This window comes from Myiozetetes cayanensis, unplaced genomic scaffold (assembly GCF_022539395.1).
Source record: "Myiozetetes cayanensis isolate MyiCay16 unplaced genomic scaffold, myiCay2020 scf27, whole genome shotgun sequence".
NCBI lineage: Eukaryota > Metazoa > Chordata > Aves > Passeriformes > Tyrannidae > Myiozetetes > Myiozetetes cayanensis.
The window spans coordinates 1,097,074-1,110,867 of NW_026087488.1; the positions used below are offsets into that span (position 1 = coordinate 1,097,074).

The following is a 13,794-nucleotide window of genomic DNA, read 5'->3' on the forward strand; positions in this document are numbered from 1 at the left end:
TGGGAGAGGAGCTGTGCCCAGCACAGCAGCACTGCTAATTGCTTTCTTTTTAATATTGTATTCAGCCTTAATAGCCTGCTCTCCTGGAGGATTGCCTTTCCCAGCATTTATTATGGCATGCTCAGGAGCCTGACCGGACGAGAGTGGGAAGGGGTGGAGCTGCAGGGAATAGAATCGAGGGGTACATTAAAATCCCATCCTGGGAAGCCTGTCTGAGGGCCCTGATTGAGCTCAGATGGAAGGGCCAGGCTGACACAGTGAGTGTCCCAAGGTCCTGAGTGATCAAAGTGGCAGTTCATGCTCCGTGCTCCTCACTGTGCAAAGCCCAGGGCCGTGGGTGCTGGGGCAGCGGTGCCGATTGCCACCAGTTACTGTAATGATGATTTCTGCTGTGAACAGCTTAAAAGACTCATTCCCTCAAGTGGCTTTGGGCTCCTGCTCTCTCATCACGACCAGCTGGTGCATTTTAAGAGGTAAAGAAGAGTCCAAACCCCTGAACAACAGAAATCAGAGCAAGTGCTTCGTGTAGGTTATTTCTCCTCTCTTGAACACGCTGTAGTGCAGGTGATGCAGGGATGTGCAGGGGCTGTAAGCCCAGGGAAATCCCCATTCCCACTCTGGGTGTTCAGTGCCTGAGCAAAGCTCTCCTCTTTCCAAGCAGGTTGTGAAAGCAAAGTCAGGAACTGGTCTTCTCTGGTTTTATCATTAATTTGTGGCAGTGGGAGAATGGCTTTTGCCTCCCGTGTGCTGGTGCTGGGAGCTGCTGGAGCGGGCAGCGTGTCTGTGTGTGTGCAAACCAACAATTTGGCACATTCTTGAGTCCAGCAACCTGCAACACCTGTCACAGCAAGAGTCATAAATTAAAAAAAATACCTAAATATAGAAAAGGAAGCTGTGTTTAATTTGGAGTTGAGATACAAGGGAGGAGAGTTCTGTTTAGACCAAACAGCCCTGGAAAAATATTCCTTAATATGCAAGTCAGTATATGAAAAGAACAATAAAAGAAAAAAGGATCCAGTAGGAAATAAAATGAAACTTTTTTCATTACAGTCAAAGGGAACTTAGATGAGTTTTCCTTTGCTAATAAACTGCAGTTTGATTCTGCAGCTGAGCCTTTAGCTGGCTGTGGCAATTGTTCATCTCTTTTTTTAAACTCTGGGCAATAAAAAAGCCCTTCATGCATCAGGAAGCCTTGTAATGCAATCCTTGTCTTATCTTCACACTTATTCAGCAGGTATTTACGAAAGGGCAGCAGGAAGCTCTTTAAACCCGATCCTGTTACTTTGCTCAGGATGTCTCTTAATCAGATCTGTATCCTTGAGTCCAGCCTGCCCTGGGACTCTGCTGCAAAGGCATCTGTGAAAACACCCTGGCTTTCTTGTGAATAGAGCTTTTCTCAGTATTCTCGATAGCAGGGGAGGCTCTGAGCTGGATTTCACTGTATGGCTTTGGGGCACTCAGTGAAAACTTACAGGTTATTCACAGAATCCCAGAATGGCCTGGGTTGGAAGGGACCCTTAAGGATCATCCAGTTCCACCCCTGCCATGGGCAGGGACACCTTCCACTAGCCCAGGTTGCTCCAAACCCTGTCCAACTTGGCCTTGGACACTCCAGGGATGGGGCAGCCACAGCTTCTCTGGGCAACCTGTGCCAGGGCCTGCCCACCCTCACAGGGAAGGATTTTATTCCTAATACCCCATCTAAAACTGCAGCAAGCAAAGCAAGGAGAGAGGCTGAGTCTGAACCGATGCTGTAATTAAATGAAGTGACAGTTTCCTCTTGCTGCAGCCTGAAAGGAGGACCTGTGTTTAAAGTTGGCCTTTCAGGTGGTGGTATTGTTTAGAGCTGCTAAAACCCACCAGGAGAGGAAGCTGCCTCTCCTCTACTTGGGGCTGACACAGCCTCGGCATTTCCAAAACCCACGCTGGCCAGGCCTGGTGGGCAGCACCTCCGAAGTATTGTTTGGAAAAGAAAACAGATTGCAACTTTGCGGTGCTAATATGCAAACGAGCACCGTGAAGGGAGGAAGAATCATTCCTGCTGACGGTGGCTAATGTTCCGTGACAGTAAAATCACAGAGCGCCCCGCACCTGGCTGGCTGCAGTGCTGAGGGAGCGATGTTCCTGCGGTGCCCCCGAGGAGCAGAGGGCTCCTCTCCCTCCCCACGGAGAGCACCCGAGGGAGTGAAGGAGCTGAGCTCCCCTGAGCTGCAGTGTTGTCACTCCTGTGATGTCCGATACACTCAAGCTCCAGTGAGTGATGTGGTTACAGGGAGCTCCCAGCGCCTCCTTTCCAAAGAGCAGAAGTTTTCCCGCCTTTCAGCATTGGAAGCTTAAACCTGTAAAGCCCAACAGCTCCCATGAACAGCCTAAGGTTGTGGTGTGTGCATTTAAAAAGCAGTTTGTGTGGGTTTGCCTTGGGTTTTTGTCTGGTGGTGGCTCCTTCAGGCAGGCAGTGAGGGGACAGGGCTGGAGCAGGACTGTGGGACTCAGGTTCTTCATTCGGTTGTGGATCCCACAAGACAACGTTGTTCCAAAGTTTGTAGAAAAGGATGCATGATATGTGCATGTGCACAGGTACAGGGGGATGGGGGACTCGAATAAGCAGATGGAGAAGGCTGAGTGGGGGAGGTGGATCTCCTGATCTGGCAGGGAATGGAAGGCAGAGTTCCAGGGTGGTGCTTGGCTCTGGGGCCACGCACGGGTCACTAAAATGCCTGTAACTCAATTTCCCTTCTAGTCCCACCCTCTTCCTTGTCTGTTAGATGGGTAAAACACAAGGATGTTTTGAGGCAGGGTGAATTAAATGTTTGTAAGGGAGTCTGGATGCTTTCCAGCAGATGTTTGGAACTGGACTCTGTTCTTGCCTCTCTGGCAAAGGGTGGCAGTGGGAGATCTTTGATTTAACCCCAGTTTCAGATTGAATGACTGGTTATAGCTGGTGTGGCACATCTGTTTGTAGCCAGGTCAGTGATACAGAATGGGTCATTGTGGCAGCCCTTGCTTTGCTTATGACATTTGTCAGCTGTGTCACCATCCAGAGCTATTTCAGGCACATGGGAGGTCCTGGATATTGGCATTCTGTCCCCAGCAACACCGAGGCCACGAGCCTTTGGGCAGTGCCACGTCTCTGCCCATTCTCAGTGAGACTCTGCTGTTGTGCAGTGAAATTTGAAGTTTGTTGGTGCAGTTCTCCAGGGGCACAGGGCTGTAACAGCACAGCATCTGGAGAGTTGTTCTCAGCCCGTTCCTCGGGGTTTGTGTGTTGTAGGGACCTCATGGAGTTGAGCCTCAGGTTCTGGCTGCAGGGTGTGTACCCCCTGTACCCTCTTCCCTGGGGATCTCAGGGCACTGAAGTGCAGCTGGAGGTTCATTAGCTGCAGCACAACCTGGGAGAAGGGCTGGAGGACCCGGCATGTCTCTCTGGCTCCTGTGCTCTGTGAGCTGTGGCCTCGTGTCGGCTCCTCTGCCTCTCTTACTCCATTTCAGAAATGCAGCACTGGAACCAATTTTCCCGTCAAGCTGAGGAGACCCAGGGGACAGCTGCCCGAGCGCCGGCGGGCACGGATTGTTCTGGGCAATTAGAGCTGCTGCGGGACTCGATTGCAGAGATCACCCCGGGCTGGGGCTCGCTCTGCCCTGACGAGGCAGCTCTTCTGTCCCCTAAAAGCGCAGCGAGCAAGAGCAATGCGTGCCCTGCGGCCGGGAGAGGGGAGCTCCCAAGGCCTGCTGGGCTCTCCGTGTCACTGTTGTCTTCAGCTTGATTCCCAGAGTGAAAGGCAGCCCTGCAGCACCTGCTGCTGGAGGTGACTGGGGGATGAGGGAGACCTCGTCGGGAGAGGAGCTGCTCGTGCCTGGAGGAGTGAGGAGCTGCCTCCCAGAGGGGTTTGGTCCGTGTCCCATTTTCTTGTAGGGACCCCAGTGCCTCTCCCTGGTTCTGGTCCTGGCTGTGTGGGTGTATTAGCAGTTGGGGAGAAACGTCCCTGGGAGTTTATCCAATGCCAGCCACTCTGCTGTAGAAGGTCGTTATCTAACGGCCTGCCCTCTTTCCCTTTCTCTTCTCATCCCCTTCTCTGCTGCAGGTCCTGCAGTGTCACAGCAGCCCCTGATGCTGAAGAAAGAACTGACTTTATGTTTTTGAGTTGTTCATTTGTTGGGTGGGGTTTGGTTTGGTATTTTTTTGCAAGAACCTTGTCTTCCTGTTAGTGGTGTTGGGTTGTGTACTGGAAATCTGGTGGGAACAAGGGAAGGTCTCAGCCGAGACAGCAGGTGAAGGAACACTCTTAGAGTCCTCACATGGTTTATAACTTGATGTGCACATGGCAGAGCTTTGCTTTCATCAATACTTCATATTACTAATGCCAGAGGAGGAATTAATGAGAAATCGTCTATAGAGTCATGTTTAATTTGTCCTGCTGTGGAAAGCTGTTTTTTCTGGAGAGCATTAGTCATTCTTACATCCCCCTTGGTAGAGTAAGCGTTGAGTAACACGTTGGTGTTTTGTAGGAGCATTTTGAAGTCCAGCAGTAGCCACAGCGCTTTTTGGCAAGTGCTGGGGATGCTCTTTGCCATGTCACGGCTGGTGAGCAAGCCCTGAGATTAATGTGATTGAATGACTGTTTTAATTTCAGCCCTGATGGAGCAAAATTAGTTACAATGATATGTGTGTGTTGAATAAAATTGTAGTTTTATTAGCTATAATTGCTGAAGAAGACTTTTTAAAGCCTCGACTGCTGGGGGGAAAAATTGCTAGCACTGGAATTTGTGCTTGCACAGTATGGCATTGATTGTTATCACGGTGCATGGTGTGTCGGCCCACGGCTGGGGAGTCATCACCAGGGCACACGGGGGACTGCTCAGCCAGGGAGCCCTCCCTGTGCCTCCAGCCCCCCTGGGAGCATGACCCAAATGATGCCTGGTCCACAGAGAAGGTGAATCCTTCACCAGGCAGCCAGGAGCCAGGGCTGCCTCACGGAGCTGGAGTAGTGATTCCAACCTGGAGGACCCCCCTTTGCTCCCTGGAGCATTGGCCAGGGTGGGATGAGCGTGGTGGGGTGGTGGAACAGGGAGCAGCCACGCTCTGGGTTGGGGTCCCATGGTCGGGGACACAGTGCTGAAGGCACCTGGGTGATGATCAGGGGTGCTTGGGGGGTGCCCTTGGGCAGGGGACAGAGCCGTGTGGGGAGGAGGGAGGTGGGCATGACAAAAAAGAGGGGAAGAGCTTCAAGTGTTTGTTTCTTTGTTTAATTCTGTTGTAATCAAGCCCAGAGGCCTGGTGTAGGAGAGCCATTTCAAACTGTCTGGCGTGCAATAGGCATTTGTCTTAATTTATGTGGGGGGAGGTTGTAAATCTGCCGGAGCGCGTTGCCAGCGCTTAGATTTCACATGCGCATTTAGAATAACAGCACCTGACAGTTTACTAGCAGCTGAGAGGTTTTTCTGCTTCAGAAAGCAAAATATTGGAGGAGTTGTGCAGTGTGGATAAATAATTTGAGGAATTAGACCAGAATATCCAGCACAATTTTCTTGGGAGACCAGAAGAAGTGATAGACCTGTAAAGTTCACCAGTTGGGGACTGAGGGAGTAGAGGCACAACCCACCTGTGTGGGGTCTAATGTCATCCTTCGGTGATTCCTTCCCTCCCTGGACCCAACTGGAATTGCCCCTGTGTTCCATTGCATGTGTAATTCCATTTCTCTGCCCTAATTCTTCTTTATATTGGAGGGATGGAGAACTAGTGCCAAATCTGCTTGGGAGCACTGGAAATGCCCTCCATCCTGGGGGGACACTCGGGCAGAGTGCAGGAACATCTTGGCCTGTTCTGGATGCATCAGAAACTCGGGGTTTGGATCGGGAAAAACCTCCCTGGGCTGGGTGAGGAGTGTGAGGCATAAAGACTGCTGTGTGTCCACTCGGTGTAGTTACGGTGGTTTTCATTGTGGAGGTTTTCCTCCTTGATTCAGATGGGAAAAGCACAGTGTGGTGATGTGGAGTGGTGGCTGGTGTTGCTCCTGTGCACAGAGGCCCCTTGTTCAGGAGTGCTGGGTTCACAAGGTGTGTGTCCGTGGAGCATCTTTTGGGTCTGCCGGCTCCACGTGGACGCCGTGCAGTTGGAGAAATACAAGGTGAGGCGTAAAGTTTCCCAGAAAACATCCTGGTTTGGTCACCTGCGCTTTTGGTGGCAGCACCATCCTCCAGGATCTTCTGGAACCACTGCTGGGCTTTGCAGGGTACTCAGCCTGTTCATCACAGTGTGAGCAGCCGTGGACTGTGCTGGGCCTGATCAGCTCCTGCTGCCCCGTGGAACAGAGGAGCTGAAAATCCCAAAGAGGAAAGTGGGAACTATGACTGGAGAGTACTGTGTGTTCCTGTGCTGGGCTAGATCACTTGCTTTAAATCCAGAGCCTTTCTGAGCACAATTAATAGTCATTTTATTTAGGTCACCCTGGTTTTGTTGCTTTAAATGTATGCCTCCATTAAAGTGGAAGAAAATCAAATACATTTATCTCCGTGGAGCCTTTTGTGAACTGGTTGGGCATATTTTAAATAACCCTGAGAACTGTTAGGATTATTAAAGCCTTTGGCTCCTCCAGGTTTTTTTTTCTATCCTCCTATTCTCCCCTATTCCTCCTTCCAGGCAGTGAGTAATGAAGTGGTAGAGCCCTTCCTTTTCTCAGAGCCCCAAGTGGATTGTGAAAAAAAAGAAGTTAAATAAACTGAAACCCATTAGTTGGGCTTTATGTAAGAAACTGGGTCTGCATTGGCTGTATGTATGGGCTGTGCTGGGACAGGGCAGTCTGTGGGGCTGAAGTGTCCATTTGTAACCGGTGTCTGCTGGAAAGGCTTTGTTTTCTTCTTCATTTAATTTACCACAAGTGCTAAGACTGTTCATTTTGTAACACACTCTCGCTTCACACCCAGAACTAGTCCAGATCAAGCAGCTCCTTTAAGCCCCCATATCCAACCATACTACATCTCAAAGAGATGGAGGTTTTGGGTTGGCAGCTGCTTTCTGAGTGTGCTGGGTGGAGGTGGCTCAGCCTCCCACACCTGTACTGGGGAATCCAGGGCGTTGCTGGGGGCTGGTTTTGCTGTGCAGGCGACAGTTCTGTCTTCCAGTCTTGCTTCTGTCCCTGGAAAAACCTTCCTTTTCTTCTGTAAGCAAGAAGTGAGCTGCGTGTTTTGAGCTGACACCCGGAAAACTTTTGCAGCTGAGCGTCTTTAAAATTCCGGGCGAGCAAGGGAGCGTCGGGTTGGAGGAGGGGGTTAACTCGGGCAGCCTCAGCTCCTGAATGCACTTGAGTTTCGGCTGTGGGTTGTTTTTCTTCCCTTCCCCTGAAACAGGGATCAATTTGCTTACTACAGGGTTTACTGCCGGTTACCTTGACTGTGTCCCTTATTTCTCCTTGATGAAAACTTGAACAAGCCGCTTGTGTTTGCTTCACAGAGAACCGTGAGAAACGGGCTGTGTGTGTGAGGCAGTGTGGTTTGCTCATTCTATTCAGCCCTTTGTATATTCAAATTCTTCTAGTTGGAGTTCTTGCTGTTCTGCCAGATTTCCATACCATTGATGGGTTTTCTGCATTAATAAGTTTCTTCCCCCTCCCTCCCATACCCTCGCCACCTTTTTGCGACTGGTGAAAAGTTTTTCTAAGCACGCTGCCCTCTCCATATTGATTTTCTTCTCCTGCTTGTCTAACCAGCTCTTAGATGTTTTATTTTGCAAAGCGTTAATAGAATTTTCCTTTTGCTGCTGCACTTTATCTATTCAGGAGGTTTCAAGAAGTCTCATTGTGTCACCGGACTATGGAGGAAAGAGGCTATTCTTCTGCTACAATGGCTGCCCTAAAAAATAACGCAGGGTGGGGTAAGCTCAGAAAGGGCAGAGACGGAGATAAAATGTTCTGACCTTAGGAAAGAGAAAAGATAACCAATTAGACATTGTTGAAAGGGCACCAGCTGGCTCAAAGAACACCCCACTGATTATTTTTTCTTCAAGGCATACACGGTCCACGTCTGAACTCGGCTGCAGAGCCGCTTCCCCCGTGCAGGTTTCATCTGTGGACTGACAGGGCTGACCCTTTCGCAGGGGGCTGCTGCCTGGTCCTGATCCCAGGAGTAGGTGCCGGTGCCGGAGGGGTGAAGCGCCTGCTGTGGGATTCCTGCGCTCCTCGGGGTCCCCGCCAGCAGGCTGGAAACCTCCCGGATTAGCCCATGCAGCCTGCGCTTGTTCCTGCTAATGGGCATTTATTTGCATAAAAAACATCTCTGCCAAGATCATCCTTCCAGCGAAGCAGGGGCCTTGGTACACACGGCACAGAGTGGTGTTTGCCCAGAGGACGAGTATCCGTGGGGGAGACGTGTTGTGTTCGACAGGTGGGAGAAGGGAATGGAACTGCAGCTCACAGTGTGACCAGGAGCTGCACCCAGAGCCCCTCACCCCTCAGTGCTCAGTCCTGGTGCCAGGGCCAGTCCCTGCTCTGCCCTGGCAGCCCTTGGAGGAGCAGGATGTGGCTGCACAAGAGGTTCAAGTCGTGCTGCTGCTGCTGAGCCCAAGAGGTCGGGAGACCTTGGGCTGAGACACAGCCGTGCTGGAGTGAGGGCAGATCACAGGGAGTGGTGCCTCATCTGACAAATCTGTTCCCCCAACACCAACACAGCAACCTTTTTGAAGTCCCCAGTAATGTCCTCACAGGAGGAGGTGTCATTTGGGCAGGACATCCCTTTCAGTGTGGGTCCAGCCTGAGGAACCTGCACACGGCAGCGGCGTCTTGGTTGGGGGATATGGGACCTCCCTTGGCTGCTGGGTCTCTGCTCCTGGTTATCCAACAGCTCTCTGGGCTCTGGGGTGGCATTTGAGGCAGAAAAATTACACGGGAAGAGTCCAGGTTAAGTCTTTTGCAGCAGTGATGGAGTGGGGACAGGGCTGGCCGGGTCCAGGCGCTGGGAGCTGCGATGCCCCGGGAAACAGCAGCAGGTGCAACGTGTAATTTTTGGTTCCAGTGAGGCCAAGACCTGTGAGAATGAAAAGTAAAGATTGCTGAGCAAATGTAACCGTGGAGCAGAGATAAGCAGCGGTGGCAGGGTGAAGGGCAGCACAGTCCTTATCTCCCTCCTGGGATTGCTCATCCTGGTGAGTTTTCCTCCTTGGAGGGCAGACAGACAGAGGGACGAGCGGCTCCGCGTTTAATGCGCTTTGGATTTTTCAGTGTGTCAGCGTCTTTAGGTTTCAGTCATGATGGGGATCTGGAGATCTGCTGTTCTGCACCCCCTCAGTCCATCACTAACACTTTTTGAAAGCCATTCTGACTGAAAAGTTAAGAACAAGTTAACCAGAGACAGGTTTTCAGATGAATTTTAGGCATCACGTAAGGTTTTGCTGTGCTGTATCTTTTCACTGTTTCCTGGAAAATACTTCTGTCCTGTAGTTAAGAGAAGTCCAGACTTTCTTTTTACCACCTTCCCAAACTCTCTCTGCCCAGACAAGGCTGAGATGTAGTTCTGCACAGTTGTAGGCTGAGTGTTTTGTCCACTGCCTAAGAGGACGGTGTGGGGGACAGGTGGACCCTTTGGTGGCACTGTGGGAGGTGAGGAGAGAGTGTAACTGCATTGTAATTCACTTAGCTAAAATAAATGATTTATAGAAAGCCAGAATGTAAACACAAGTAAGTACATAAAAATTACTGGTGAGGAAAAAAATCAACCCCAAACAAGCAAATTAAAAACTCCCAAACCCATCCCCCAGGCAAGTAGTAGAGTCTTATAAAGGATAAAATATTTTCCTTAAAGATCTTCTCCCTTCCTGCAACACCTTCTGCAGTTCAGTGGTTACAGGTTTTCATCAGCCTTGAGTTTACAGCAGGGAATTGCAGGTCTGTGATTTCTTCTCAGAGCTTGCCCAGGACATGTCTAGTTGTGTGTGGGACCCACCTGCCCCCACTGCTGTGGCCTCAGAGCAACAGCTCAAAGTGTGATAATGCTGGGAAATCAACCCCAGCACAACATCCTCCTGCAATAAGTGTAAAATTTTAGGTGTGGCTGCACAGATTAAATGGAGGTGGAATAAATCATGCAAATCCTAATGAAAGTTGAAAGCAATTTGGTTGCACTTCAATACGTTTCATCAGTCATCTCTCTTCTGAAGTGGAAATGCCGAGCCTGATGCGAATTAAACTTTCTCCCTCCTCCCTCTCCCCTCTTTCCTCCAGCTTTTCAAAAGCCCTTTTGAAAACCTCTGAATACCTTCCTTGGCTGACCAGCTTTTACCCTGCCCATACCTCTTTCTAAGCTCCTAACTCTTAGCCAAGACAGTGACTCTGTTCTGGAGAAGTCATGGGCTTGATTTGTATCCACAGTTCCTCTCTTGGCCCTTCCTTATGTCCCTGCAAAAGGGAAATGAGGCATGGCCAGGGTTTGGTTTGTGATGGAAGAACTGCCTAGATATTTGGCTTTTTAGGGGGAACACTTTTAGTGTTCTCTTTTCTGCTTTAGGATCAGGTGTCAAGCCAGGATGGGGGGTGAAAGCAACAGGTTTCCAAAAGGAGGAGCTGAGTGGCTCAAGTCAAGATCTGCTCCATCGAGGCTGCTCCTGCCCTGTCCCCCTCCCGGTGTGTGTGCCCTGTGTTCCAGCCATCAGCACTGTGTTAAAGCACAAATCTCCCCTCTTTGTCTTGCAGGTGGAGGATGCCATGCTAATGTTTGACAAGACGACCAACAGGCATAGAGGTAAGAAGAGAACTGGAGCTCAGACCTCACAGTGTGTGACAGCTTCTGCATGGGGAGCACAGCCAAAAATCAGTGTCAGCATGGTGATTTGGGGGCTAAATCCATGGTGCTAAATTCCTCTGTCCTGGAGGCTGCAGGGGAAGGGCTGTTGGCATGGAATGCCCCATGCACGTGGATTTTCTTGTTAGAAATGACTTTTCTGGTCAGTCTAATGACTTCTCTCTGGGAGGACCCTTGTCAGGCTCCCTGGGGAGAGTAAAGCCCATGGAGCTGGTTGTGCTGAGGCTGCTGGGAAGCAGCGGGTTTGTACTGAGATGGCTGGCCTTAGTTAAGCTGAGCATAAGGCCAGTTAAGCTGAAACACCAGGAAATTAAGGTGCTAACCCCCTCCACTGGGATCTCAGGCGTGCTGGAGGCCCTGAAGCTGAGTGAGGAGTGCTTGTCCTCCGGTGGTGTAGCTCAGAACAAGCAGGATCTCCAGGAATTTCCCTCCACATATTTCACGAGAGAGATGAGGTTTCATCATCGCTTGTACAGCTCTGTGAAAACGAGCTGAGGGTTATTTTCACTGTTATGGCCATTCCTTTCAGTGGAAATAAATGGCTCTGCTCTGTCTCTCGGGGAGCTGTCGGCGTTCCCAGCAGCCAGCGCTGGCAGCACTGCATCCCCCTGGGGGCAGGGAATGTGCCTGGGCTCTCACAGCGGCACCAGGAGCTGCTCTGGGGACAGGCTCCAAGACCCTGTTCCCCCCTGTCTGGTGGAGGTTGATTTTCTGCCGCTGCTCCCCCTCTTTGGTGTGCTGTGTTTGGCTCCTGCCCCCGGCGCTGATGGCAGTGCCAGCTCTGCCCTTGGCCCCTCATGCTCCAGCCTCTTTTGAGGGGCTCTGGGCTGATCTGGTGGCTGGCTGAGGCACGGATGTGTCGGCTGCTCCGAGTGGTCTGGGGAAGCTGCCAGAGGGTGGGAAGGGGCCTGTGCCTGGCCAGGGTGGGAGCCCTGGGAAGGGGAGATGGGGCAGCCCAGGGAGCTGCCTCACCTTCACACCGGCACAGGGTCAGCAGGCCTGACCTCCCGGTGCTGTCCGAGCTCCTCCCGGCGCTGTCCGAGCTCCTCAGTGCTCTGAGATTTGCTGTAACAGGAAACTCAGTGTGTGTGGATGGCTGAGTGAGTCAGGCAAGGCTCCAGGATAGCATTCCCTCCTTCCCAGGCACTGATCCCTCTCTGAAGAAAGGGACTGTAATACCCTGGAAAATGCAGCAACAGCAAGCAAAAGACTTGGGAAGATAAGCTCTTTCAAGCCAGGGAAGGTGTGTGAACAGCCAGTGCCCATCTGTGTGTAAAAGGGATCTGTTCAAAACTTTTATATAGTTTGGAAAGTTCAGCCCATGACAACTTCCTTTTATATCCAGGGAATTTTCCACCCATCTGTGCAAAACTACCCTTAAACAGGCCATAAATACCCTTCTCCATCAGGATCTTGGCACCTTGTTTATTGCATTGAAAAGCTGCCTGATGTGGAGTTTTGGTCTGGGGGGCTCTGGTCACAGCCAGGGACACACTCAGCAGGTTTGGCCTGAGACAGACAGACATAGTCTCCATTTGCTGAAATGTCCCAAATGCTGGATTTTGGTTCCCACTTGGCTGTGCCTGGTCCAGCCTGTCAGGCTCACTGGAATTCCCTTTAACCCCCTGACCAGGCTCCAGTGCTGGGGTGAGAGGAGACCCTGCAGGGACATTAAAGCAGAGCGGTGGGGTGTGAGTCCTTCCTGTGTTTCCTGCAAGCAGGATGTTTGTCTCTTCCCCCCTGCTCAAGGTGACCCCTGTGTGTCCCCCGGCAGTGGCTCTGCTGCCGTAAGCACTTCCCAGGCGGGAGGGCGTGGGGAGTGTTGGTGTCTGTGCTCTGCTGGTGCTGAGCTCTGCTCTGACAGCCCTGCTTCAGCATTTCTGTGCTCGGAGGGGAGGCTGGAGCAGCGTGCCAGGGACCCTGTGATCAGGTGTGAACCTGGGTAATGAGCCCCAGAGGATGGATTCCTCTTCCAAAAGCACCTTTTCTCTGACGTACCTGGAGGAAAGGTCAGTAACTGCTGAAGCTGAGGGCTGCAGGTGTGGGGGGCACCTTACTTGCCATGAAACCTTTTGGTTTTTCCACAAAGGGCTTTCTCCCCCCACTGTGTGTAGAAAATGAGAGGCACACATCATCTTTTTCCCCCCCCCCAGAAATTCTGTGAACTGATTTTGTTGGCTAATATTTTTTATAGGCTGTTTTTCCTACATGAAAGCCTTGACATTTTGATCCACGCTGGCATCTTAGTATAAGAGAGAGATGCATGAGAACTAAGAGAGGGGGGTGAACTAAGAGCCCCAAAGGACCAAAAGCAGGCTCCAAAATGTCGTTGGGTGGAGGTGATGTGACCCACACCCCCCTGTGCTCCACCAGACTGACTCCATACCTGAGTTTGTCCCACTTCCTTGGGCCCCCCTCCCCACTCCTGGCAAAGAAGGGAGTTCTCTGGCACCCAGGAATCTCAACTCTGTCTGGGGGGCTGTATCCCAGGGCTTACCCATTGCTGGTTGAAGGACAGTGCTGCTTATCTGCTGGGATTAGCCAGAATTCCTCTGAGTGGGTGAAGCCTGGACGGTGCCAAGGGGCAGAAGGGTCTGAGCTCAGAGTCTTTACCTCTGCCAAGTACAGGTGGAAGGAAGAATCAAGTGTAAAAGCCAGAGTAAGAGTCCTCTTGATCTTCACACTTGAATTTATCCAGTCTTTTCTGGTGTTTTTTCCTGCTCTGTACAGGTAGCTACGGCTAATCAGGCTAATGAACTGGCTCAGGGCTGTGGTGATGAAGCGAGTTCTGCCGCCTCGATCTTCGATAAAATCACCCCAGATTTTACAAATTGTGGCGTTCTGATTGTGTTGGAAGCACTTTTAAAATGCTGTACTGTGAACAACAGTGTTAATGGCAATTCTTAAAACCACTTGTGGGTTGCAATCTGTATCTTCAAATTAGCCACGGGAAGGAGAAATGGCAGATAAAATATCCGCGGTGGTTTGCTGCCGTTAGTCTGTGCCTGG

General features: G+C 51.1%; 1 protein-coding gene across 12 annotated transcripts in view; it reads left to right on the forward strand.

Moving 5' to 3' along the window:
- Positions 1-13,794, forward strand: part of MSI2 (musashi RNA binding protein 2) — a 220,201-nt gene that overhangs the window by 121,969 nt on the left and 84,438 nt on the right. For all 12 annotated transcript variants that reach the window (XR_007629773.1, XR_007629774.1, XM_050322098.1 and 9 more), the window contains exon 7: positions 10,677-10,725. Coding sequence is in view for 10 of the 12 variants with exons in the window: in XM_050322098.1 (XP_050178055.1) it covers positions 10,677-10,725 (49 nt within the window). In the remaining 2 variants the exon portion in view is untranslated. The remainder of the gene's footprint in view (positions 1-10,676; positions 10,726-13,794) is intronic.